Source organism: Salmo salar, chromosome ssa02, assembly GCF_905237065.1.
Source record: "Salmo salar chromosome ssa02, Ssal_v3.1, whole genome shotgun sequence".
NCBI classification, from domain to species: Eukaryota; Metazoa; Chordata; class Actinopteri; order Salmoniformes; family Salmonidae; genus Salmo; species Salmo salar.
This window is the reverse complement of record NC_059443.1, coordinates 80008772-80036439: the sequence shown is the minus strand read 5'-3', so window position 1 is coordinate 80036439 and position 27668 is coordinate 80008772. Positions and strand designations below refer to the sequence as shown.

The 27668-nt window shown below is 43.1% G+C and overlaps 2 protein-coding genes across 2 annotated transcripts; both read left to right on the top strand.

Annotated features, from left to right (window-relative positions):
- Positions 1-552: 552 nt before the first annotated feature.
- Positions 553-18414, top strand: LOC106594864 (zinc finger protein 345). The gene is made up of 6 exons (XM_014186251.2): positions 553-639; positions 1124-1372; positions 2239-2383; positions 11535-11719; positions 13755-13971; positions 14424-18414. The coding sequence occupies exons 1-6, from the start codon at positions 553-555 to the stop codon at positions 16034-16036; spliced, it is 2496 nt and encodes an 831-aa protein (XP_014041726.2). The 3' UTR covers positions 16037-18414.
- Positions 18415-21618: 3204 nt separating this feature from the next.
- On the top strand, positions 21619-26640 carry LOC106594902 (zinc finger protein 239). Its single transcript, XM_014186292.2, has 3 exons — positions 21619-21718; positions 22172-22364; positions 24809-26640. The coding sequence occupies exons 2-3, from the start codon at positions 22190-22192 to the stop codon at positions 25564-25566; spliced, it is 933 nt and encodes a 310-aa protein (XP_014041767.1). The 5' UTR covers positions 21619-21718; positions 22172-22189; the 3' UTR covers positions 25567-26640.
- The last annotated feature ends 1028 nt before the right edge of the window (positions 26641-27668 follow it).

Genomic DNA, 27668 nt, shown 5'->3' with positions numbered 1-27668 from the left:
TGATGTGAAAAAGTGTCATGTGATTGGTCAAAAGACCAATGAATGGAGAGAAAAAAAACTCAATTGGGCTGCCTGTGTAAACGTAGCCATAATGACAGTATTCTACATTTGTGCTCACCCTCCTCACATTTCTCAACGTGAATTTAAAAAAGATAATTTTTCAAGTCTTAGATCTTGAGTTATGTACAGTGTTATTTTGAAGTAGCCTACAGCGTTGTGAATGATGTACAGTTAATGAATTTTAGAGCATATGGCGATAAAGAACTAGCCTGTCTTTTGTTTCAATAAAAGCACGTGGCCTATTGTCTATAGTGGCTCGAGTTGTTGAGTTTTCAGGGCATGGCATGAGAGAAAAATGCGATCGTTCACAAAATCATCCAAATCAATCTCATTTGCCAACAAAAATAACAGCTAAAAGACCGTGTGAAACACTTTCCAAATGTTTTACACGAAAGTGGTTGGACATTTTTTTGCACTCCGTGCAACGTTGTGCTGGAACACGAGAGAAGGTCGACAATCAACAGTCACTTCGAATCAGCAAAGTATATGAGAATGTCAGAACAGTTCCCACAGCAGCGGCAGATCACCATGACTGAAGTGGTAGCAGGGAAGACTGTGGCAAGCGCTGAAAGAATCAAGGTGAGTGGCTTCACTCAAACTTTTGCTCCACTAACCTTGGCTTTAGTAGGGTGGTCGGCACTCTGCTCTCCCCAGTCTGTCTATGGAGAGCGCTGCTCAAAGCGCTGAGTGCAATTTGTCAGCTTTGCCGTATTAAACTTAATACGTATGACGAAAGCACAATCTTTCTGGATTTAAAAAGAAAATGGTAATACCGTTTAAAAGTACATATCAACCACAATACTCTATTTTTACGTTTTCTGTTCTTCATCTCCCTTACGACCCTTTCAGAAAAAAATCACACAAGAATTTTGACGACGACAAAAATCGATGCTCAAATTGAAAGCGATTGATCAGCTTTGAATCTATTTGTTTTGTTTGAGAGAGAATGGGAGTAGGAATGGGAGGTGCATCTTGTGTTGATAGCAAGCCCCAAGCCTGATGGAGAGGTGTGTGTGAGTGAATATATTTGGTCTAATTAATTGGTGCAATTGTTGTTTTTCAGATTTGTGAAGATTGGGTACACACTTGCACAGCAGTCAACATGCCCCTTTCCAAAAGTGATCACTCCTCAATGAGGCAGTTTCTGAAGGAGAAAGTCATCAATGGAGGTGCCATCCCTGGATACCACCAGCTACAGGAAAAGTACTTGGGAGATGTCTACTTGAAGGTGAAGGAAGAACTCAAGCAACATCTTGCAGGGAAGCCAGTGGCAGTCATCTTTGATGAAACTCCAGATGTTGAAGGAAGATGTGTACTAAACATCCTCATCGCACCACTTGAAAAGGATACCCCGGGGAGAATTTTTGGCTACCTCGCAGACAGTGTTTCTAGAGCAGTGCAAACATTCAACAGTTTCCATGGCGGTGGTGAAATGTCTACAAGACTGCAATATCTCCAATGATGACGTCTTTGTCTTTGACACAGACAATGCTGTGTACATGAAGAAAGCCCACAAAGCTGCACTTCAGTCATTGTTCCCCAACTCCCTGCACATAACATGCATGGCTCACATTATGAATCTGATAGCATGAATGTTTGTGGAAAGCACTCCCTAAGTTTTTTCGCAGATGTTTTACCAGGCAGGGGCACGCAAAAGAAGATACCTTACCTTCCTCACCAACAACCTGGCAGGACGGAAGAGAGCGACTATGGCTCCCAATCCATGTGCAACACGCTGGAACTCATGGTTCTCAGCAGTGCAGTACCACTTCGAGCAGTTTGGCCTCTACAATGGGTCCAAGCTGTGTTGTCATGTGTTGCTGCCATGCTGTGTCGTTGTCTTAGATCTCTTTGTGTAGTGTTGTCTCTATTGTTGTGATGTGTGTTTTGTCCTATATTTATATTTAATTTATTAGTATTTTTAATCCCCCGTCCCCGCAGGAGGCCTTTTGCCTTTTGGTAGGCCGTCATTGTAAATAAGAATTTGTTCTTAACTGACTTGCCTCATTAAATAAAGGTCAAATAAATACAAATGGAGATGGAAATACAGGTATGATATAAATCTACATGCATTCTACAATTGCTTAAGTCATTGTCATATCATTGTATTTATGCCGTGATGTTATTTCATAGTCAAATTTCCTATCTTCCTCTTTTTTTATTCCGTGTCATTGACAGGTGTGTGGCCAAAGTGCACCACAGTCTGTAGAGAAACTCCATGAGATGCTACAAGACCACGAGCTGGTTCAGTTGCTGCAGATTCAGCTTAACATCATGGCAGACACGTGTAAAGTCATCCTGCAGCTTCTCGACATCTTCCAGAGTAGACGCCCCGTGACAACAAAAATCTTTCACTATTTAGAAGACTTGAAGATAAATGTTGCAGCCAACAAAGAACTACAATATGAGGCTTGTTTACGCTACTTTAACCCAGTGAACGACTTGCCTTTTGCTGTGAAAACAAAAAATCTTGAGCACTGTTTAAGAGGCATACAGCAATGCAGAGGGAAAAAACTTACAAAGTACAGTGAGGGAAAATATTATTTGATCCCCTGCTGATTTTGTACGTTTGCCCACTGACAAAGAAATGATCAGTCTATAATTTTAATGGTAGGTTTATTTGAACAGTGAGAGACAGAATAACAACAAAAAAATCCAGAAAAACGCATGTCAAAAATGTTATAAATTGATTTGCATTTTAATGAGGGAAATAAGTATTTGACCCCCTCTCAATCAGAAAGATTTCTGGCTCCCAGGTGTCTTTTATACAGGTAACGAGCTGAGATTAGGAGCACACTCTTAAAGGGAGTGCTCCTAATCTCAGTTTGTTACCTGTATAAAAGACACCTGTCCACAGAAGCAATCAATCAATCAGATTCCAAACTCTCCACCATGGACAAGACCAAAGAGCTCTCCAAGGGTGTCAGGGACAAGATTGTAGACCTACACAAGGCTGGAATGGGCTACAAGACCATCGCCAAGCAGCTTGGTGAGAAGGTGACAACAGTTGGTGCGATTATTCGCAAATGGAAGAAACACAAAAGAACTGTCAATCTCCCTCGGCCTGGTGCTCCATGCAAGATCTCACCTCGTGGAGTTGCAATGATCATGAGAACTGTGAGGAATCAGCCCAGATCTACACGGGAGGATCTTGTCAATGATCTCAAGGCAGCTGGGACCATAGTCACCAAGAAAACAATTGGTAACACACTACGCCGTGAAGGACTGAAATCCTGCAGCGCCCGCAAGGTCCCCCTGCTCAAGAAAGCACATATACATGCTCGTCTGAAGTTTGCCAATGAACATCTGAATGATTCAGAGGACAACTGGGTGAAAGTGTTGTGGTCAGATGTGACCAAAATGGAGCTCTTTGGCATCAACTCAACTCGCCGTGTTTGGAGGAGGAGGAATGCTACCTATGACCCCAAGAATACCATCCCCACCGTCAAACATGGAGGTGGAAACATTATGCTTTGGGGGTGTTTTTCTGCGAAGGGGACAGGAAAACTTCACCGCATCAAAGGGACAATGGACGGGGCCATGTACCGTCAAACCTTGGGTGAGAACCTCCTTCCCTCAGCCAGGGCATTGAAAATGGGTCGTGGATGGGTATTCCAGCATGACAATGACCCAAAACACACAGCCAAGGCAACAAAGGAGTGGCTCAAGAAGAAGCACATTAAGGTCCTGGAGTGGCCTAGCCAGTCTCCAGACCTTAATCCCATAGAGAATCTGTGGAGGGAGCTGAAGGTTCGAGTTGCCAAACGTCAGCCTCGAAATCTTAATGACTTGGAGAAGATCTGCAAAGAGGAGTGGGACAAAATCCCTCCTGAGATGTGTGCAAACCTGGTGGCCAACTACAAGAAATGTCTGACCTCTGTGATTGCCAACAAGGGTTTTGCCACCAAGTACTAAGTCATGTTTTGCAGAGGGGTCAAATACTTATTTGCCTCATTAAAATGCAAATCAATTTATAACATTTTTTACATGCGTTTTTCTGGATTTTTTGTTGTTGTTATTCTGTCTCTCACTGTTCAAATAAACCTACCATTAAAATTATAGACTGATCATTTCTTTGTCAGTGGGCAAACATACAAAATCTGCAGGGGATCAAATACTTTTTTCCCTCACTGTACATGTCAGATGGACAGCCTGCCATGGAGTTTCTCCAAGAAGTTAGGGTGTTTGATCCACATCACATTGTGTTTATGGTTGACAGAGTGTCCAGCTACAAGGCTATTCCAGGCTTCAGTAAAGCACCACGAGATGAACTGAATACCTTCTTGACCAATGTAGGACCAGCAGCACTGAGAGCCACAGTGAATGGGGGTTGTAGATTTGGATATCTTCTGGGATGGTCTTCAAGAGAGCCTTCCTGTGCTGAGCATCCTGGCCAAACACTACAAAGATGCAGTCTCAAACTCAGCTGTTGCTGAGCGAAGCAACAGTGTCTACAAGCTTGTGTTGTCCAGCTGTAGGCGATCGACCTCTAACAACAACCTACGAGCCTTGGTCTTCATTTACCACAAGATGGCGCCGGAGGAGATGGCCGCCGTTGTACGGTCTCCTAACCAATTGTGCTACTGTGTTTTTTTCGCGATATTTGTATATTATTTTGTACATAATGTTTCTGCTACCGTATCTTACAGCAGAAAAGAGCTTCTGGATATCAGGACAGCGATCACTTACCTCGGATTAGACAAAGATTTTTTCAGCAACAAGCAGGACTCACACGATATCCTCCAAACACCCCACAGGGCAGACATCCCAATTATTCGCAAAAGGAAGCGACGCAGAGGACGAAGAGCCGGATGTCCAACGGGACATCAAAAACTGTAATATCCTATGTTTCACGGAATCGTGGCTGAATGACGACATGGATATTCAGCTAGCGGGATATACGCTGCACCGGCAGGATAGAACAGCACACTCCGTTAAAACGAGTGGGGGCGGTCTGTGCATATTTGTAAACAACAGCTAGTGCACGAAATCTAAGGAAGTCTCTAGATTTTGCTCGCCTGAAGTAGAGTATATTGTGATAAATTGCAGGCCACATTACTTGCCTAGAGAGTTCTCAGCTATACTTTTCGTGGCTGTTTATTTACCACCACAAACAGATGCTGGCACTAAGACTGCACTCAGTCAGCTGTATAAGGAAATAAGCAAACAGGAAACCACTCACCCAGAGGCGGTGCTCCTAGTGGCCGGAGACTTTAATGCAGGGAAACTTAAATCAGTTCTACCAAATCTCTATCAACATGTTAAATGTGCAACCAGAGGGAATGTCTTTTATAGATTTACATTTACGTCATTTAGCAGACGCTCTTATCCAGAGCGACTTACAAATTGGTGCATTCACCTTATGATATCCAGTGGAACAACCACTTTACAATAGTACATCTATATATTTTGGGGAGGGGGGTGGGGGGGTTAGAAGGATTACTTAATCCTATCCCAGGAATTACTTAAAGAGGTGGGGTTTCAGGTGTCTCCGGAAGGTGGTGATTGACTCCGCTGTCCTGGCGTCGTGAGGGAGCTTGTTCCACCATTGGGGTGACAGAGCAGCTAACAGTTTTGACTGGGCTGAGCGGGAACTGTGCTTCCGCAGAGGTAGGGAGGCGAGCAGGCCAGAGGTGGATGAACACAGTGCCCTTCTTTGGGTGTAGGGACTGATCAGAACCTGAAGGTACGGAGGTGCCGTTCCCCTCACAGCTCCGTAGGCAAGCACCATGGTAGCAGATGTGAGCTTCAACTGGAAGCCAGTGGAGTGTGCGGAGGAGCGGGGTGACGTGAGAGAACTTGGGAAGGTTGAACACTAGACGGGCTGCGGCGTTCTGGATGAGTTGTAGGGGTTTAATGGTACAGGCAGGGAGCCCCGCCAACAGCGAGTTGCAGTAATCCAGACGGGAGATGACAAGTGCCTGGATTAGGACCTGCGCTGCTTCCTGTGTGAGGCAGGGTTGTACTCTGTGAATGTTGTGGAGCATGAACCTACAGGATCGGGTCACCGCCTTGATGTTAGCGGAGAACGACATGGTGTTGTCCAGGGTCACGGCAAGGCTCTTAGCACTCTGGGAGGAGGACACAATGGAGTTGTCAACCGTGATGGCGAGATCATGGAACGGGCAGTCCTTCCCCGGGAGGAAGAGCAGCTCCGTCTTGCCGAGGTTCAGCTTGAGGTGGTGATCCGTCATCAACACTGATATGTCTGCCAGACATGCAGAGATGTGATTCGCCACCTGGTTATCAGAAGGGGGAAAGGAGAAGATGAATTGTGTGTCGTCTGCGTAGCAATGATAGGAGAGACCATGTGAGGATATGACAGAGCCAAGTGACTTGGTGTATAGCGAGAATAGGCGAGGGCCTAGAACTGAGCCCTGGGGGACACCAGTGGTGAGAGCACGTGGTGCGGAGACGGATTCTCGCCACGCCACCTGGTAGGAGCGACCTGTCAGGTAGGACGCAATCCAAGAGTGAGCCGCGCCGGAGATGCCCAACTTGGAGAGGGTGGAGAGGAGGATCTGATGGTTCACAGTATCAAAGGCAGCAGATAGGTCTAGAAGGATGAGAGCAGAGGAGAGAGAGTTAGCTTTAGCAGTGCGGAGAGCCTCTGTGACACAGAGAAGAGCAGTCTCAGTTGAATAACCAGTCTTGAAACCTGACTGATTTGGATCAAGAAGGTCATTCTGAGAGAGATAGCAAGAGAGCTGGCCAAGGACGGCACGCTCAAGAGTTTTGGAGAGGAAAGAAAGAAGGGATACTGGTCTGTAGTTGTTGACATCGGAGGGATCGAGTGTAGGTTTTTTGAGAAGGGGTGCAACTCTTGCTCTCTTGAAGATGGAAGGGACGTAGCCAGCGGTCAAGGATGAGTTGATGAGCGAGGTGAGGTAAGGGAGAAGGTCTCCGGAAATGGTCTGGAGAAGAGAGGAGGGGATAGGGTCAAGCGGGCAGGTTGTTGGTCGGCCGGCCATCACAAGTCGCAAGATTTCATCTGGAGAGAGAGGGGAGAAAGAGGTCAAAGCATAGGGTAGGGCAATGTGAGCAGGACCAGCGGTGTCGTTTGACTTAACAAACGAGGATTGGATGTCGTCAACCTTCTTTTCAAAATGGTTGACAAAGTCGTCCGCAGAGAGGGAGGAGGGGGGGAGGGGGAGGAGGATTCAGGAGGGAGGAGAAGGTGGCAAAGAGCTTCCTAGGGTTAGAGGCAGATGCTTGGAATTTAGAGTGGTAGAAAGTGGCTTTAGCAGCAGAAACAGAGGAAGAAAATGTGGAGAGGAGGGAGTGAAAAGATGCCAGGTCCGCAGGGAGGCTACTTTTCCTCCATTTCCGCTCGGCTGCCCGGAGCCCTGTTCTGTGAGCTCGCAATGAGTCGTCAAACTACGGAGCAGGAGGGGAGGACCGAGTCGGCCGGGAGGATAGGGGACATAGAGAGTCAAAGGATGCAGAGAGGAGGGTTGAGGAGGCAGAATCAGGAGATTGGTTGGAGAAGGATTGAGCAGAGGGAAGAGATGATAGGATGGAAGAGGAGAGAATAGCAGGAGAGAGAGAGCGAAGGTTGTGACGGCACAATACCATCTGAGTAGGGGCAGAGTGAGTAGTGTTGGAGGAGAGCGAGAGGGAAAAGGATACAAGGTAGTGGTCGGAGACTTGGAGGGGAGTTGCAGTGAGATTCGTAGAAGAACAGCATCTAGTAAAGATGAGGTCAAGCGTATTGCCTGCCTTGTGAGTAGGGGGGGATGGTGAGAGGGTGAGGTCAAAAGAGGAGAGGAGTGGAAAGAAGGAGGCAGAGAGAAATGAGTCAAAGGTAGACGTAGGGAGGTTAAAGTCACCCAGAATTGTGAGGGGTGAGCCATCCTCAGGAAAGGAACTTGTCAAGCTCATTGATGAACTCTCCAAGGGAACCTGGAGGGCGATAAATGATAAGGATGTTAAGCTTGAATGGGCTAGTGACTGTGACAGCATGGAATTCAAAGGATGGGACAGATGGGTCAGGGGAGAAAGAGAGAATGTCCACTTGGGAGAGATGAGGATTCCAGTGCCACCACCCCGCTGACCAGATGCTCTCGGGGTATGCGAGAACACGTGGTCAGACGAGGAGAGAGCAGTAGGAGTAGCAGTGTTTTTTGTGGTAATCCATGTTTCCGTCAGCGCCAAGAAGTCGACGGACTGGAGGGTAGCATAGGCTGAGATGAACTCTGCCTTGTTGGCCGCAGACCGGCAGTTCCAGAGGCTGCCGGAGACCTGGAATTCCACTACCAGATGAGCTAAATCACTTTTATGCTCGCTTCGAGGCAAGCAATACTGAGGCATGCATGAGCGCATGAGCTGTTCCGGACAACTGTGTGATCACGCTCTCCGTAGCCGACGTGAGTAAGGCCTTTAAACAAGTCAACATACACAAGGCAGCGGGGCCAGACGGATTACCAAGACGTGTGCTCCGGGCATGTGCTGACAACTGGCAGGTGTCTTCACTGACATTTTCAACATGTCCCTAATTGAGTCTGTAATACCAACATGTTTCAAGCAGACCATTCTTGGGCACAGGGACTATCCCTGTGCCCAAGAATACAAAGGCAACCTGCCTAAATGACTACAGAACCGTAGCACTCACGTCTGTAGCCATGAAGTGCTTTGAAAGGCTGGTCATGGCTCACATCAACACCATTATCCCAGAAACTCTAGACCCACTCCAATTTGCATACCGCCCAAACAGATCCACAGATGATGCAATCTCTATTGCACTCCACACTGCCCTTTCCCACCTGGACAAAAGGCACACCTATGTGAGAATGCTATTCATTGACTACAGCTTAGCGTTCAACACCATAGTACCCTCAAAGCTCATCACTAAGCTAAGGAACCTGGGACTAAACACCTCCCTCTGCAACTGGATCCTGGACTTCCTGACGGGCCGCCCCCAGGTGGTGAGGGTAGGTAGCAATGCATCTGCCACGCTGATCCTCAACACTGGAGCTCCCCAGGGGTGCGTGCTCAGTCCCCTCCTGTACTCCCTGTTCATCCACGACTGCATGGCCCGGCACGACTCCAACACCATCATTAAGTTTGCAGACGACACAACAGTGGTAGGCCTGATCACCGACAACGACGAGACAGCCTATAGGGAGGAGGTCAGAGACCTGGCCGGGTGGTGCCAGAATAACAACCTATCCCTCAACGTAACCAAGACTAAGGAGAGGATTGTGGACTACAGGAAAATGAGCACCGAGCACGTCCCCATTCTCATCGATGGGGCTGTAGTGGAGCAGGTTGAGGGCTTCAAATTCCTTGGTGTCCACATCACCAACAAACTAGAATGGTCCAAACACACCAAGACAGTCGTGAAGAGGGCACGACAAAGCCTATTCCCCCTCAGGAAACTAAAAAGATTTGGCGTGGGTTCTGAGATCCTCAAAACGGTTCTACAGCTGCAACATTGAGAGCATCCTGACTGGTTGCATCACTACCTAGTACGGCAATTGCTCGGCCTCCGACCGCAAGGCACTTCAGAGGGTAGTGTGTACGGCCCAGTACATCACTGGGGCAAAGCTGCCTGCCATCCAGGACCTCTACACCAGGCGGTGTCAGAGGAAGGCCCTAAAAATTGTCAAAGACCCCAGCCACCCCAGTCATAGACTGTTCTCTCTACTACCGCATGGCAAGCGGTACCGAAGTGCCAAGTCTAGGACAAAAAGGCTTCTCAACAGTTTTTACCCCCAAGCCATAAGACTCCTAACAGGTAAGCAAATGGTTACCCGGACTATTTGCATTGTGTGCCCCCCCAACCCCTCTTTTACGCTGCTGCTACTCTCTGTTTATCTTATATGCATAGTCACTTTAACTATACATTCATGTACACACTACCTCAATTGGCCCGACCAACCAGTGCTCCCGCACATTGGCTAACCGGGCTATCTGCATTGTGTCCCACCACCCGCCATCCCCTCTTCTTACGCTACTGCTACTCTCTGTTCATCATATATGCATAGTCACTTTAACCATACCTACATGTACATACTTCCTCAATAAGCCTGACTAACCGGTGTCTGTATATAGCCTTGCTACTGTTATTTTCAAATGTCTTTTTACTGTTGTTTTATTTCTTTACTTACCTACACACACACACACATACCTTTTTTTCGCACTATTGGTTAGAGACTGTAAGTAAGCATTTCACTGTAAGGTCTACACCTGTTGTATTCGGCGCACGTGACAAATAAACTTTGATTTGATTTGGCTCCGCAGTGGAGCAGTTGATATGGAGCAGGATGAATCAATCAATCAATCAAATGTATTTATAAAGCCCTTCTTACATCAGCTGATATCACAAAGTGTTGTACAGAATCCCAGCCTAAAACCCCAAACAGCAAGCAATGCAGGTGTAGAAGCTGGCTGTGCCGGGTGGAGATTATAACAGAACATGGCCAAGATGTTCAAATGTTCATAGATGACCAGCAGTGTCAAATAATAATATGATTACATTGAGATATAGGCGTAGATGAGCCTGGCCCTTGGTCACTCCCCCACCTCTCGTTATGTTCAGAAAAAGAGCTGTTTGTTCAAAAAATCACTTTGTCTCTAATTGTTTTCATGGAAGATGAACTTGAGATATAATATGTCTTAATTGCAGATTGGACCCCAGGTGTTTCTTTTGTCCTAGTTTAATCTTTTTTAGTACTTACAGATTATGGAGGCATGCATTTTTTTTAATGTTGGAACTCTGAGCTAGCTTCCACCCCTTTTTTGTTCAGAAAAAGAGCTGTTTGTTCAGGAAAATTTGAGCACTTTAAATGTTTCTAATTGTTTTTGTATTATGTATTCTGCTTAAAATCGTCCCAAAACTGAGCACATATGACTTAATTGCTTTATATGAAATTAACGTGAAGGAAAAAAACACCGCAAAATGTATCGCAGAATTTCAGAAAAGCTGCCACAAAATCAAGCGTTTTTGGGCGCAGAAATCAGAAAAGAATGTCGCGAAATCCTGTATTATGTTGGTAGATTGTCTATATTGATGTCAGTATAGTCACTTTAAATACTTTAAATAATGCCACTTTAATAATGTTTACATACATTACTCATATGTATATACTGTATTTTATACAATCTATACAGCATCTTGCCTATGCCTCTCAGTCATCACTCATCCATATATTTATATGTACATATTCTTATTCCATCCCTTTAGATTTGTGTGTATTGGGTAGTTGTTGTGGAATTGTTAGATTACTTATTAGATATTGCTGCACTGTCGGAACTAGAAGCCAAGCCTTTCGCTACACTCGCATTAACATCTGCTAACCATGTGTGACCCATACAATTGATTTGATAGTAACATTATGATAATAAATACGGATAACAGATGCTGTACACTGTTGTAATAATATAACATCACACTGCAGATAGAATGTAATGATAGCTGTCTTGTTTTAGTTTAAATCTATTTGCATTTGTTTTGCCTGACTTCTTTCCGTCAGAGGCCGGTAAAACATGCACAATGACACCGCTGATACGACACTCACGAACATTTCCTGCAGCATCTCATAATCCAGACCAAACTCACTCGGAAAGTGGATACATTTTCCCCGCTTGCTCTACGAGACCTAACAATTTCCTGAAGTTCTTTTCAGCCAAACAATTAGCTACAGGAAATCAGTTCCAGGTAACTATTGCACATTTTTAACATGTTTTTAAATTATGCTTGTAGCACGGTCTGTAAACCAACATATTCCACGATGAAACGGCAGTGGTTGCTGCGGCCTGGCTTTGTTGTTATCCCAGCTAGCCAGCCGTTAGCCAGTTAGCTCCCAACACATCTCCCGTCCAACCCGTGAGTGTAGTTAGCTAGCTAACATGCTAACTTTATTTCAGGGTCACGGTTGAAGTGTGACTTTTAATTCATAGTTAGCCAGCTGTCGTGTCATCGTGAGTAAAATGACTGTTGCGAGAAATTAGATAACCGGCTGCTCATTGTTTAGCCACAGGCCTTTTGGTAGGCCGTCATTGTAAATAAGAATTTGTTCCTAACTGACTTGCCTAGTTAAATAAATAAAACATTTGGTTTTAGCTATCTAAGTAACTAGCTAGCAAAATTAGCAGGACTAAACGTTGCTAAACTAACGTTAGCAGGTGTTGTGCCGAAAATCAGCCCCCCTAATGCGTGAACACGCACGCACGCAATTCTAAATTTTCTTGCATTTTCTTGGCACAACACCAGCTACCGGTTTATGCAAACGTCGAATCCTAATGCTTCGAACACACCTACAGTGATTTTGCGCAATGGTATGCAGCAACAGTTCAACCTTCAGCTACCATTTCTGTCAATCCGTCCAGGCATACACTTTTATGCGTTCGATCAATTCAAGGCAATGCTGTAAAGCAAACGCAGTGTCCCATTGGATATGAATGAATGTACTTCTGGTGTACCAAAATACAATGATACTTTTGGTGTGATCAAGGCGTAACACTTTTTCCATTAAGTTTTCAAGCGAATTAAGAAGGAATGCGGACATAACTTGTAGCAACATAAGATGCAAAATTCGGGTTTCCATCAAAATAATAAAATACAGTTGTGAAACAGGCAAGAATAACAGAATACTTCCAGGTCAAGGATCTTTTGGAATCCTTCAGAATAAGAGTCCTGTCATGGATATACTGGATATAGTGACAAGATACAGGTCTCTCCGCCCTAATAATGGGAGTGGTTGTCCACAAAGTGGCACAGTGGGCTGTCTAGCTCCCGCCTATCCTTTCTTTGAATTGGTCGATACATCTCATTATTGTAATCCTTTTTTGAATATTTGATGAGGGTTGTTGACATCAACCGCCTGTATTCAATGGAGAGTGATGGATCAAATCAATTGTTATTGGTCACATACACATGGTTAGCAGATGTTAATGCAAGTGTAGCGAAATACTTGTGCTTGTAGTTCCAACAGTGCAGTAATATCTAACAAGTAGTCTAACAATTCCACAACAACTACCTAATACACACAAATCTAAAATCTAAGTAAAGGAATGTAGTAAGAATATATACATATAAAGATATGGAAAAGTCTGTATGTAGGTAGCAGCCTCTCTGTGTTAGTGATGTTTAATAGTCTGATGGCTTTGAGATTGAAAAATAGCTTCTGTCTTTCGGTCCCAGCTTTGATGCATCTGTACTGTCTCTCCCTTCTAGATGGTAGCAGGGTGAACAGGCAGTGGCTTGGGTGGTTGTTGTCCTTGATGATCTTTTTGGTCTTCCTGTGACATCGGGTGCGGGAGGTGTCCTGGAGGGCAGGTAGTTTGCCCCCCGATGATGTGTTGTGCAGACCACACCACCCTCTTGAGAGCCCTAGCGTCATGCCGTGAATATGCATGGCCATCTCGAGACTCCAGTGTTTTTTCTAAAAGTTGTGTCTCGCATGTCACATGTCCTACTTCTATCAGTACATTCGTAACGACATAAGGATGACACAACTTCTATTCGATCAAGTAAACCTTGTGTAGCAAATAAGCACTTTTTTGTTGTTGAAGAAAATCGACTCACTCTCATTGACCTCCATACAAAACTCCCTGCTTGGTGGGCAAAACAACGAGAAAACGGCACCTGCTGGAGGGAGACAGATTTGCAGCCGCGTTGGGCCTCTCTCTTCCTCTTCCTCTGTGTATACTTTGTAAAAATCACCCTGAACTCTTTCGGTCTCCTCTTTTAGATCCACCTCCAGCCTACCATGTCTGAACCAGGTTCTGGTTGTGGTGTTCCAGCCCAGAGAAGCTCACAGCGGGGTCCAGAGATGCTGTCAGTGAAGCTGGGTGACTGCAATCAAACAGTGGAACTCAATGTGATTGTCAAAGAGGAGGAGGAGGACAGAGAAATCAATGAGCGGGAGGAGGAAGAGAGAGAGGAGGACAGGGACTCTGTTGACTCAGGTAAATTCAGGCTAAGATCCTCTTTGTTTCAGAGAGTTGAACAATCAAAAATAACTATTGATTTTCTGGTTAATTAATAAATGGTAACTTAGATATGTTTTTGGTTGTTAAGTCAATTAGACCATCCCAATTTCAAGTTTATCTTTCAAAAAATATATATATTTCTGAATATTTAGGCAAGTTAGCTGGCTAACTCTTTGATTCTGCTTTGTATTATACCCCTCAGGCTTCTGTATGTGTAAGAGGGAAGGCGAGTGTCTACCGACAATTTGGCAATGCATTGTAATTTCACAATGGCATTATCTATGTGTGATGCTATGCAACAAGCCCCTTGCAAAGTATTTATCTCAATCCTCTGTTAATCCAAATTAATGTTGAATCCTGCATTGGTAAGCTTAAAGCCTTTGTTTCTTTGTCAGTTTCTGACCATATATATGTTCATATTCTTACAGGAGAGATCCCCAACCCAGATTCAGTCAACAAGCCCAGTTCCACAGCATCAAGACTACCTGGACGTGGGAGTTACTCCTGCCCTCAATGTGAGAAGAGTTTCAGTTCCTTAACTATTCTAAAAAATCATCAAAGAGTACACACTGGAGAGAAACCTTTCCACTGCTCTGCATGTGGGAAGAGTTTCAGTGAGAAAGCAAACCTTAAGAGACACGAGAGATTACATAGTGGAGAGAAGCCTTACCACTGCACCCAATGTGGGAAGAGCTTCAACCATTCTGGAAGCCTTAAGGAACACCAAAGAGTACATACAGGGGAGAAACCGTACCACTGCTCTCTTTGTAGGAAGCATTTCAGTCAACCAGGAAGCCTTAAGAAACACCAGAGAATTCATACAGGGGAGAAACCTTACCACTGCTCACAGTGTGGAAAGAATTTTCGTTTCGCAGGAGACCTAAAGAATCATCAGAGATCACACAGTGGAGAGAAGCCTTACCACTGTTCTCAGTGTGGGGAGGGATTCACTCAGCTCAGGCGTCTTAAAAGTCATCAGAGGAAACACATTGGGGGGAAGCCTGTCTGTGCTTTAAATGTGATTGTCAAAGAGGAGGAGGTTGAGAGGGAAATCAAAGAGGAGGAAAAGCGAGAAGTTGAGGAAGAGGAGGACAACAGTGGTATAGTTGACCCAGATACATCAACACTACCTGGTTGTGGTCGTTACCCCTGCCATCAATGTGGGAAAAGTTTCCGTTCCTCAAGTAATCTACAGAATCATCAAAAAGTACACACGGGAGAAAATCCTTACCACTGCTCTGAGTGTGGGGAGGGATTTACTCAGCTACAACGTCTTAAAAGTCATCAGAGAATACACATTGGAGGGAAGCCTGTCTGTGCTTTAAATGTGATTGTCAAAGAGGAGGGTAGTGAGAGGGAAATCAAAATGGAGGAAAAGCGAGAAGTTGAGGAGGACAATAGTAGTGTAGTTGACCCAGATACATCAAGACTACCTGGTCGTGGTCGTTACCCATGCCATCAATGTGGGAAGAGTTTCCGTTCCTCAAGTAATCTAAAGAATCATCAAAGAGTACACACTGGAGAGAAGCCTTACCACTGCTCCCAATGTGGGAGGGGTTTCAGCGAGAAGGTAAACCTTAAGAGACATGGGAAAGTACATAGTGGAAAGAAGCCTTACCACTGCACCCAATGTGAGAAGAGCTTTAATTATTCAGGAAGCCTTAAGGAACACCAGAGAATACATACCGGGGAGAAGCCTTACCACTGTTCTCTTTGTGGTAAGAGTTTCAGTCAGCCAGGGAACCTTAAGAAACATCAGAGAATACATACAGGGGAGAAGCCTTACCACTGCTCTCTTTGCGGTAAGAGTTTCAGTCAGCCAGGAAACCTTAAGAAACATCAGAGAGTACATACAGGTGAGAAGCTTTACCACTGCTCTCAGTGTGGGGGGGGTTTCACTCAGCTAAGAAGTCTTAAAAGTCATGAGAAAATACACATTGGAGGGAAGCCTGCCTGTGCTTTCAATGTGATTGTCAAGGAAGAGGAGGAGGAGGAGGGAGAAAATAAAGACGTTGAGGGAGAGGAGAGTGACGTGAAATAAAGGTCTAATGAGGATACATAAGCAACTTTATAGGTATTGAAATTCACACCTATCCTTGCAGTAGCATCTTCTGTGACAGCATGGTCATGGGCAGCACCATTTGAGTTTTAAATCATTAAGAGCTTCCTGCACAACTGTAAAATCCGACTGTAGCCTTGTCACAGCCAGGTCAGCAGTCGGGGTAATTCCTTAACGTAATAGTATCATCCGTATTTAGATGAGATCGAGACAAGATCATTAACAACTATAGTGGTTGCTGTAATAGTGCTATGCCCAGGCCTAAAGCCTGATTGGTTTTACGTTAACTATACATGTCTCATTGTAAACCAGGTTGCCAGTCCGGGCCTAAGCCTTTGTTCCTGGCCTTGACCCAAGCATAATTTATTTTATGAATTACTTCTGAACAGGATACCACCTCCTAATGTGCTGCAGTGTGTATAGTCTGAACAGGTACAAAGCCAAGGTTAGTGATTTACTGCTACCTGCAGTTGTGGAATGTTAGCTCAGGACTATAATTCATTGGTTGACTCCTCCTCCTGACCTGGATGGAATTATACGACCTGGATGTAGTGCACTACATTTGACCATGATTTTGGAATGAGATGTTCAACGAGCAGGTGTCCACATACACTTCGTCGCTTACCACTACAAAAGTATCTTCCTTTATCTTTTTTTTACTACAAACATAGAAACGTGTCATTTTCACATATGTTGATGTTGGGGTGGTGCTTGAGATGATAAATATGTAGTAGAATGTTTTTGAAATGTCCCTTTAAAGGTACGTATGCCCATGTACACGACTAACATTTAAATGTAAAACAGTTCATAGTAGCATAATCTATTTTTGACTTGAGCTGAATAATGGGGCTGAGTCTACATATAGTATATACTGGGGCTGAGTCTACATATAGTATATACTGGGGCTGAGTCTACATATAGTATATACTGGGGCTGAGTCTACATATAGTATATACTGGGGCTGAGTCTATATATAGTATATACTGGGGCTGAATGTCCCAAATGGTACACTATTCCCTCTGTAGTGCACTACATTTGGCCATGGGCCCTTTTCTGTAGTGCACTACTTTTGACCATGGGCCCTATTCTGTAGTGCACTACTTTTGACCATGGGCCCTATTCTGTAGTGCACTACTTTTGACCATGGGCCCTATTCTGTAGTGCACTACATTTGACCATGGGCCCTATGGGCTATTCTATTGAATACAAAATAAGTCCATAGACTCCAGGAGAATTCAGTTATGGATATTTTGTATACATGATTAAACTCAGTAGAAGGGCTGGTTTCTATTGACATGAAGTCTATTGTTATGTCATGATCTGGACGGAACCAGTCTTTAAAACAGGGTTTGGAACCTGAAAGTATTTTCCAATCATTTCGTTCTGAACAGAACCGTTACTGTTTTTTGTTCCATTCCAGCAAAGTAAAGTTCTGAACCGGTTCGAACCATGACACGCTGGGCATCATGTTGTTATGACATGTATTAGTTGTTATGACATGTATTAGCTGTTTTGACATGTATTATCTGTTATGACATGTATTATCTGAATTAGGCCCACAGAAGTACGCCTACGAAGGAGCGGCTTCTATGATGAAACTTTGAAAATCTTTGAACTTCAGCTAACGTTGGACCAGAACTATCCCTTAATCATGACTCTCACTTCCATTACAGTACAGATCATGCCTTCTAGAGTTTTGGAAAGCTAGGCCAGAGCTAGCTAACAAGCTTGTGTGTGCAGAACAGCACCAGAATTAAAATAAAAACATGTTTTACCTTTTTTGTAGTTAATAAATCCAATGTGAAACGTGATAACTATAGTATCCTTAACTAGCATTGAAATAGTTAATCAATGTTCTCTAATTAAACCTCTCTCTCCGTAATGTCTGAATCGCGCCTGTAATGTCAGTAGCTACAGTAGACTATGCAGGCTTCAGTGGGAGAGGAGGGGGAATGTAGCCTACACACACACTGGCAAAGATTTTCAGCAGGCAGACACTGGAATACATTTCTGAGTGCATAGGGACGGGAAAAAATGCCTGGAATGTAAAATAACATTATTAACCAGTTCCCATGCTTTTAAAATAACTGTTCTGTTTCGGAACAGTATAGATCACTTTCGTTGTCAGTTCTGGTTCTGTTCCTTGAAATTCCGGTTTTCTTTTCTGTTCCCTGAACTGGTTCCAACCCCTGGTTTAGAATATTGTAAAGTATCCATTAATTAAATAATAAATGCAAACAAACTGTAATCTTCTTTTTCATTAAAGGTGGATGATGTTGGTAGATTGTCTTTATCCATGAAAAGTCAGTATTGTGTCATGGTGATGATAAATCATAAGAATAAAAGATGCCATACATTAATTGTTGGAATAATATAACATCACACTGCAGGCCTGTGTAGGATTATCTACTTTACGCACAGTCTCTTTTCTACTCATTCATCTGTCCAGAGAATAGGCTACTCTGGTGAATGTCTGTGATGAATAAATAGTGGTGCTCGTTTAATAAAGATAGCTCAACGCTTAATAAAGTTAGATCAAAATCTAATTTTCAACCTCTACCCGTAGATTTTGCAGTGACGTAGTGTCCCCATGAGTGACAAAACACTGAGCCAATCACAGAGCAACTAGAGAACATTACCAATTACCATTAGCAATGCTTCGTATTTTCCGCTGGCTGTCCCACCACCACAGAAGGCACTGAGCTAGGCTGAAACACCTGCATTTTGGAGCTGCCTTACTCAAGAAAACAAAAAAAGAGACCAAGTTTGTATGTGGCTTTATTAACTCAATGTTTAATTTATTTATTTTACATTGTTTACAAACTGAAATGTGACATGTATTAATGCCAAAATAACATGCAAAACAGGCAAAAATAAAAAATAATATATATACACATACAGTACCAGTCAAAAGTTTGGACACACCTACTCATTCCAGGGTTTTTCTTTATTTTGACTATTTTCTACATTGTATAATAATAATGAAGACATCAAAACTATGAAATAACACATATGAAATCATATAGTAACCAAAGAAGTATTAAACAAATCAAAATATATTTTATATTTGAGATTCTTCATAAGAACGCAGCACAACTCTGCAGTTACCCATACTTGGGAGGGCGAAAACTCCCTTTTTTCAGCCACAGACTAAAAAAGTGATGTATCTGTCAGATGGCCAAAATATGCACAACTACTACATTTAAACATTTATTGCAGTGCTCCATTAACCCCAGACCAGACACAGCAGGATTAGGGTCATGTCAGCAACACACTAGCTATATCCTATCCACATTAAGACTTCGGGTTTTCAGAATTTGTATTCAAAATAAAAGTCCGGGGGAAAACTTTTTTTGCAGCTTTGCATAGGGCATAATGTTAAAATGATGTTAAAAAAAAACTATCGGACCAGCAACACTCTGTGTCATTCAGTGCCCCATGAAATGACAACATATGTACACTGAGTGTACAGAACATTAGGAACACCTTCCGAATATTGAGTTGCACCCCCTTTTGCCCTCAGAACAGCCTCAATTTGTCAGGGCATGGACTCTACAAGGTGTCGAAAGCATTCTATAGGGATGCTGACCCATGTTGAATCCAATGCTTCCCACAGTTGTGTGAAGTTGGCTGGATGTCCTTTGGGTGATGGACCATTCTTTATCTACACACAATACCCCATAATGACAAAGCGAGAACAGGTTTTTAGACATTTTTGCAAATGTATTAAAAATAAAATACATAAATAGCTTATTTACATAAATATTCATCCTTGAGATGTTTCTACAACTTGCAGTCCACCTGTTGTAAATTCAATTGATTAGACATGATTTGGAAAGGCACACACCTGTCTATATAAGGTCCCACAGTTGACAGTGCATGAGAGAGCAAAAAACAAGCCATGAGGTCGAAGGAATTGTCCATAGAGCTCCGAGACAGGATTCTGTCGAGACATACATCTGGGGAAGGGTACCAAAAAAATTCTGCAGCATTGAAGGTCCCCAAGAACACAGTGGCCTCATCATTCTTAAATGGAAGAAGTTTGGAACCACCAAGACTCTTCCTAGAGCTGGACGCCCGGCCAAACTGACAACCATCTCTGCTGCACTCTACCAATCAGGCCTTTATGACAGAATGGCCAGACGGAAGCCACTCCTCAGTAAAAGGCACATGACAATCCACTTGGAGTTTGCCAAATGGCACCTAAAGGACTCTCAGACCATGAGAAACAAGATTCTCTGGTCTGATGAAACCAAGATTGAACTCTGGCCTGAATACCAATCATCATGTCTGGAGGAAACCTGGCAGCATCCCTACGGTGAAGCATGGTGGTGGCAGCATCATGCTGTGGGGGTGTTTGTCAGCGGCAGGGACTGGGAGATTAGTCAGGATCGAGGGAAAGATGAATGGAGCAATGTATAGAGAGATCCTTAATGAAAACCTGCTCCAGATCACTCAGGACTTCAGCCTGGGGTTGAAGGTTCACCTTCCAACAGGTCAACAACCCTAAGCACACAGCCAAGAGAAAGCAGGAGTGGCTTCGGGACAAGACTCTGAATGTCCTTGAGTAGCCCAGCTAGGACTTGAACCCGATCTACCATCTCTGGAGAGACCTGAAAATAGCTGTGCAGCAACGCTCCCCATCCAACCTGACAGAGCTTGAGAGGATCTGCAGAGAAGAATGTGAGAAACTCCCAAAATACAGATGTACCAAGCTTGTAGTGTCATACCCAAGAAGACTCGAGGCTGTAATCGCTGCCAAAAATGCTTCAACAAAGTACCTAGTAAAGGGTCTGAATACTTATGTAAATGTATTATTTAAGTTTTTTAGTTTTAATAAATGTGCAACATTTTCTAGAAACCTGTTTTTGCTTTGTCATTATGGGGTATTATGTGTTGATGTGGGAAAAGTCAAGGGATCTGAATATTTTCCGAATGCTCTGTACACAATCCATGTCTCAATTGTCTCAAGGCATCAAATGTCTTCTTTAACCTGTCTACTCCCCTTCATCTACACTGATTGAAGTGGATTTAACAAGTGACATCAATAAGTGTTCATAGCTTTCACCTGGTTTCACCTGGATTTATTTCACCAGTCTATGTAGGCCGTCATTGAAAAATAAGAATTTGTTCTTAACTGACTTGACTAGTTAAATAAAGGTTACACGTGTCAAATTTCACCTGGATTTACTTCACCAGTCTATGTCATGGAAAGAGCAGGTGTTCCTAATGTTTTGTACAATGGATTGGGTGGAGTAAAAGGCCAGCAACACGACATATAATTTAGTCTCCCATGAAATGGTATTCTACAGACCCTACTGAGTATTCCCTAGTGCAGCACCTAGAATAGTTTTCACTCTATCAGCCAATACCAGGTCTGGGCAATTCCAGTCCTCGGGGGCCTGATGGGTGTCACACTTTTCCCCCATCCCTAGCGTTTAGACACTTTTTTTCTATATCATGAATAAATACAGGTTATTGACACTTTTCTACTATTACATGGGGGGACTTTTATTTGGGAAAGTTTCCGAAATTCCGTGACCCGGAAGTACTTCATTAATGTTGCTGACGAGACGCTGATGTCGGCAGGTGGATGATTGATTCTGCTTGCGCTCTCACTGGATCTCCTCAACCAAACAAGTAGCTAAAGGAAATCAGTATCAGGTAGCCTACTGCTAACATTTTCAATGTGAGCTTGTACATTTGGTCTGTAAACTAACGCATTCCATGAATCGTTAGTGGTTGCCGCGGCCTGGCTTTGTTGTTATCCAACCTAGCTAGAACAACACTCCAATCCAACCCGTTTGTGTAGCTAGCTAACTAAATTCAGTGAGAGTTGAAATGTGTCTTTATTTTATACTTAGCCAGCTATCGTTGCATTTTGAGTAAAATGTCTAGTGAGGAATAAGCTAGCTGGCGGTTGGCTAGGTAGGTAGGTAGTTAACTAGCTAAATTATCTTGACCAACCGTTGCTAAACTAATTGGCTACCGGTTTGTGTTAATCCCTGTTGGACGGGATGAGTTCTTAGATATTTTAGCTACATATATATTTTTGGAACTATCCCACGATCAAGGTTAGTGAAAATCCCCCTGAACTCGTTGGGTCTCCTCTTTTAGGTCCACCTCTAGCTGACCATGTCTGAACCGGGTTCTGGCTGTGGTATTCCCGCCCAGAGAAACTCACAGCGGGGTCCAGAGATGGTGTCAGTGAAGCTGGAGGACTGTAATCAAACAGTGGAACTCAATGTGATTGTCAAAGAGGAGGAGGAGGGAGAGAGCGAAGACGGAAACAGTGACTCCGTTGACTCAGGTAAATTCAGGCTAACATCATCATCTTTGGGTTATACAAATCAGGATCATTGAATTAACCAGCTAATTTTGATTAACAACCCCACATTACCGTTGATTTTCTGGTACATTAAGAAATCTAAACTTATATGTGTGCTTTGGGTTGTTGAGTCAAATTAGACCATGCCAATATCAAGCTTCAAGTTATTTCTGAATATTTAGACAAGTTTGTATTTGTATTTATTATGGATCCCCTTGGCAGCAGCTACTCTTCCTGAGGTTCAGCAAAATGAAGGCAGTTATACATTTTAAAAACATTACAATACATTCATAAGTTTTCACAACACACTAAGTGTGTGCCCTCAGGCCCCTACTCCACTATAACATATCTACAACACAAAATCCATGTGTACGTGTGTATGCATGTGTCTATGATTGTTGCTTCACAGTCCCAGCTGTTCAATAGGGTGTATTTTTATCCGTTTTTGAATTCTTTCAGTGAAATACGGAACCGTTCCGTATTTTATCTAACGGGTGGCATCCATAAGCCTAAATATTGCTGTTACATTGCAGAACCTTCAATGTTATGTCATAATTATGTACAATTCTGGCAAATTAGTTCGCAACAAGCCAGGCGGCCCAAACTGTTGCATATACCCTGACTCTGCGTGCAATGAATGCAAGAGAAGTGACACAATTTCCCTAGATAATATTGCCTGCTAACATGAATTTCTTTTAACTAAATATTAAGGTTTAAAAAAATATACTTCTGTGTATTGATTTTAAGAAAGGCATTGATGTTTATGGTTAGGTACAGTCGTGCATCGACTGTGCTTTTTTCGCAAATGCGCTTTTGTTAAATCATCTCCCGTTTGGCGAAGTCGGCTGTCTTTGTTAGGAAGAAATAGTCTTTACAGTTCGCAACGAGCCAGGCGGCCCAAACTGCTGCATATACCCTGACTCTGTTGCAAGAGAAGTGACACATTTTCCCTAGTTAAAATAAATTCATGTTAGCAGGCAATATTAACTAAATATGCAGGTTTAAAAATATATACTTGTGTATTGATTTTAAAGAAAGGCGTTGATGTTTATGGTTAGGTACATTGGGGCAACGACAGTGCTTTTTTTCACGAATGCGCTTGTTAAATCACCCATTTGGCGAAGTAGGCTGTGATTCAATGAGAAATTAACAGGCACCGCATTGATTATATGCAACGCAGGACAAGCTAGTTAACATAGTAATATCATCAACCATGTGTAGTTAGCTAGTGATTATGTTAAGATTGATCGTTTTTTATAAAATAAGTTTAATGCTAGCTAGCAACTTACCTTGGCTCCTTGCTGCACTCGCATAACAGGTAGTCAGTCTGCAATGCAGTCTGCTCGTGGAGTGCAGATTATGAAAACTTGAAATCGGCCCTAATTTATCGGCCATTCCGATTAATTGGTCGACCTCTAGTATGCATCGGTGTCCGAGCTGTGTGCCAGTAGTTTAAACAGACAGCTCGGTGCTTTCAACATGTCAATACCTCTCACAAATACAAGTAGTGATGAAGTCAATCTCTCCTCCACTTTGAGCCATGAGAGATTGACATGCATATTATTAATGCTCTCTGTGTGCATCCAAAGGCCAGCTGTGCTGCCCTGTTCTGAGCCAATTGCAATTTTTCGAAGTCCATTTTTGTGGCACCTGACCACACGACTGAACAGTATTCAGGTGCGACAAAACTAGGGCCTGTAGGACCTGCATGTTGATAGTGTTGTTAAGAATGCAGAGCAGCGCTTTATTGTGGACAGACTTCTCCCCATTCTAGCTACTGTTGTATCAGTATGTTTTGACCATGACAGTTTACAATCCAGGGTTACTCCATGCAGTTCAGTCTCCTCAACCTGCTCGATTTCCACATTATTCATTACAAGATTTAGTTGAGGTTTAGGGTTTAGTGAATGATTTGTCCCAAATACAATGCTTTTGGTTTTTGATTCCTTGCCACCTATTCTGAAACTAACTGCAGCTTTTTGTTAAGTGTTACTGTCATTTCAGTCGCTGTGGTAGCTGACGTGTACAGTGTTGAGTCATCCGCATGCATAGACACACTGGCTTTACTCAAAGTCAATTAGACCATGCCAATATCAAGTTTAAAGTTATTTCTGAATATTTAGGCAAGTTAGCTGGCTAACTCATTGATCCTGCTTTGTAGTATACCCCTCCGGCTTCTGAATGTGGGAGGGTGAGTGCCAGAACAAATGTCTGTCCAGTACTCACCAGTGTGCAATGCATTGTAATTTATCTCTGTGTGATACAAAGCAACAAGCCCCTTGTAAAGTCTGTTAAGGCTCTGTTAATGTACACGCCCTCCAGCTCACATCCCACCAAATTCATGTTGAATCCTGCATTTTTAAACCCAAAAGCCTTTGTTTCTGCTCTGTCTGTTTCTTACCCAATATGTGTTCATATTCTTACAGGAGAGACTTCCAACCCAGGCTCAGACAGCAAGCCCAGTCCCACAGCATCAAGAAACCGCAGACAGAAGCACCAACCCTGCTGTAGCGACAGTTGTATTTATCCAACTCGCCACAAATCACACCAACAAACTCCCAAAATAAATAAGTCTTACCTTTGCCATCAATGTGGGAAGAGTTTTCAGACACCAAGCAAGCTAAAGGCTCACCAGAGAATGCACATTGGAGAGAATCCTTACCCCTGCTCCCAGTGTGAGAAGAGCTTCAATCATTCAGGAAGACTTAAGGACCATCAAAGAGTACATACTGGGGAGAAGCCATACCACTGCTCTCTTTGTGGGAAGAGTTTCAGTCAGTTAGGAAACCTGAAGACTCATCAGAAAAATCACAAGCCTTACCACTGCTCCCAATGTGGGAAGAGTTTCAGTGAGAAAGTAAAACTTACGGGACATGAGAGAGTGCATAATGGAGAGAAACCTTACCACTGTACCCAATGTGGGAAAAGCTTCAATTATTATTCAGTACTTAAGGAACATCAAAGAGTACATACAGGGGAGAAGCCGTACCATTGCACACTTTGTGGGAAGAGTTTCAGTTGGGCAACAAACATTAGGAATCATCAGTTAAGACACATTGGAGAGAAACCTACATGTACTCTCAATGTGATTGTCAAAGAGGAGGAGGGCGAACAGAGACGCATTAAGGCAGAAGAGAGAGAAGTTGAGGTAGAGGAGAGAGAGGTGAAGGAAGAGGCTACATAAGCTAACTCCATAGGAATGTAAAGGCACACCTCCTATCCATTGCAATGCTGTCTTCTGTGACAGCCCTCAATGGTGCTGCCCATGCCCTATCTCTTAAAGAAATCCATATCTATTCTACTTGTATAAGTGTATTGGAAGGTAGAAAATAAACTCAAAAAGGTACATACCACCACCTACTTTGTTAGTGTACAAAGCCAAGATTGGTGATTTACTGCCAGCTACAGTTATGGAACATTAGCTCCATATAATTCATTGGTTGATCCCTCCTGCTGACCTGGATGGAATTCTGTGATCCTTCATAAACGCATAAGGGGACCACGTTAGAAACAAGTGATTTTCGCTTTAACGTGTTATCCACTGGGTTGTACTCTGTGCTTGTTTTTTTCTCAGTAAATCAATCAATCAATGGTAAGTCCCATCCAGTTGACTACTTTAAAATGTTGAAAACCCTCAATGGCGCTGCCTGTAAGCCTTCTATCCACCTCTATGGTGGAGAACAAAGTGCTGCTGGATATGTATGACACAGTCCCCTTTAAAAACATATTTGTGTTTTCCACCCCGGTTTACCTGAGACGGGTAGTAAAGTTTTTATTTTTTTCTCTACTTGCCCTGGTGTATTCCATATACATTGCACGAGGGACAATGGAGGGGGAGGAACATGAAGTGCTGCTGGATTTATACGACACAGTCCCTCTCAAAAACGAAACATATTTGGTTAGTAGAGACCTTAATGAATCATTTCCGACCCACTTTAACTGAGACAGGTCCTACAGACAGGTCCTACAGCCCAATATTTTCAACATTGTATTTTTCAATATTGGCCCTAAACAGTTGTCTTTGAAGCAATATTTTTTTTCTCTCCATAAATAACTTATTGCATTATCTTGTTAGCACAATAAAGGTGGCCATTGATTAAAATTGAATATCTTTTGAATCATTTATTGATATTGTAATTAGTTGAAATGCAGTGGTTTTTTATTTTATTTATAGAATTTTTTTTTGTGAAGGTGTTAAGAATGTGTATTTAATTGACCTGCCTGATAAAATAAAGGTAAATAAACTTGTTATACGAGAGTGATGTCACTGTTTGTGCTGCTGGCAGAACAAAGGTCAAACTGTGTGGTTTGTAATGATTCTGTGAACTTGTAGATCAAATATTCAAAAGGGTGCTAAAACATGAATCAATAGATTCTCCACTGGGTAGAGGTGAAGCTCAATGTAAGATCAGAGACATGTTGGTAGATGTGTGGCAGAAGGGTTTGGATTCAGAGCCCAAGGGCTGGCATTTATATGGCCGTCAAAGAAAGGTTGGTGGACCAAGAGTCCAAGGTCAGACTAGGACAGAAGAGCTGGCTCCCTCCAAAGGAAGGTTTGTGGACCAAGGTTCCAAGGTCAGACTAGGACAGAGGTGGCTCCAATACCATATCGTCCCCTAAGCCCTGCACACCATGTACTTGTGTAGATCTGAGAGGAATTGATAACACTGTAGAGGGGAGAGACCATTGTTAATTGAATTCATCATTCCATTTGGTTGGCCTTCATGTCATGTTTGTGTCTGGACTTTATGGTTTTCTTGCATTGTTGTAAATACAGTGCCTACAGTGCTTTCAGAAAGCATTCATACCCCTTGACTTGTTCCACATTTTGTTGTGTTACAGCCTGAATTCAAAATGGATTAAAAACATTTATCTCACCCATCTACACACACTAACCCATAATGACAAATTGAAAACATGTTTTTAGAAATGTTTGCAAATTTAGTGAAAATGACATTTCAGATTAGCCTCGGCTAGCTAGCTATGTAGCTGTTTAGCTTTCTAGCACATTCACTTGTTTGTAAACAATAAAACAAGCTAGTTAGCTACCACATGTTATTGTCAGACTGTCAATAGAATAGATAGCAAAGCAACATAAAATGACAAGTAACAGTCTAAAAACCACTTGAGGGCAAATGCATCTGATTTGTACCTTTCAGACACAAATCGCATGGCCAGGAATCAGACTTGTATCTGACTTCAAATCACTTACGAAGGTGGTTTGAAATGTGGCTTGAAATATCAGATTCCATGTGCTTTTTTGGCTGTTCAGACTGCAGGAAAAAT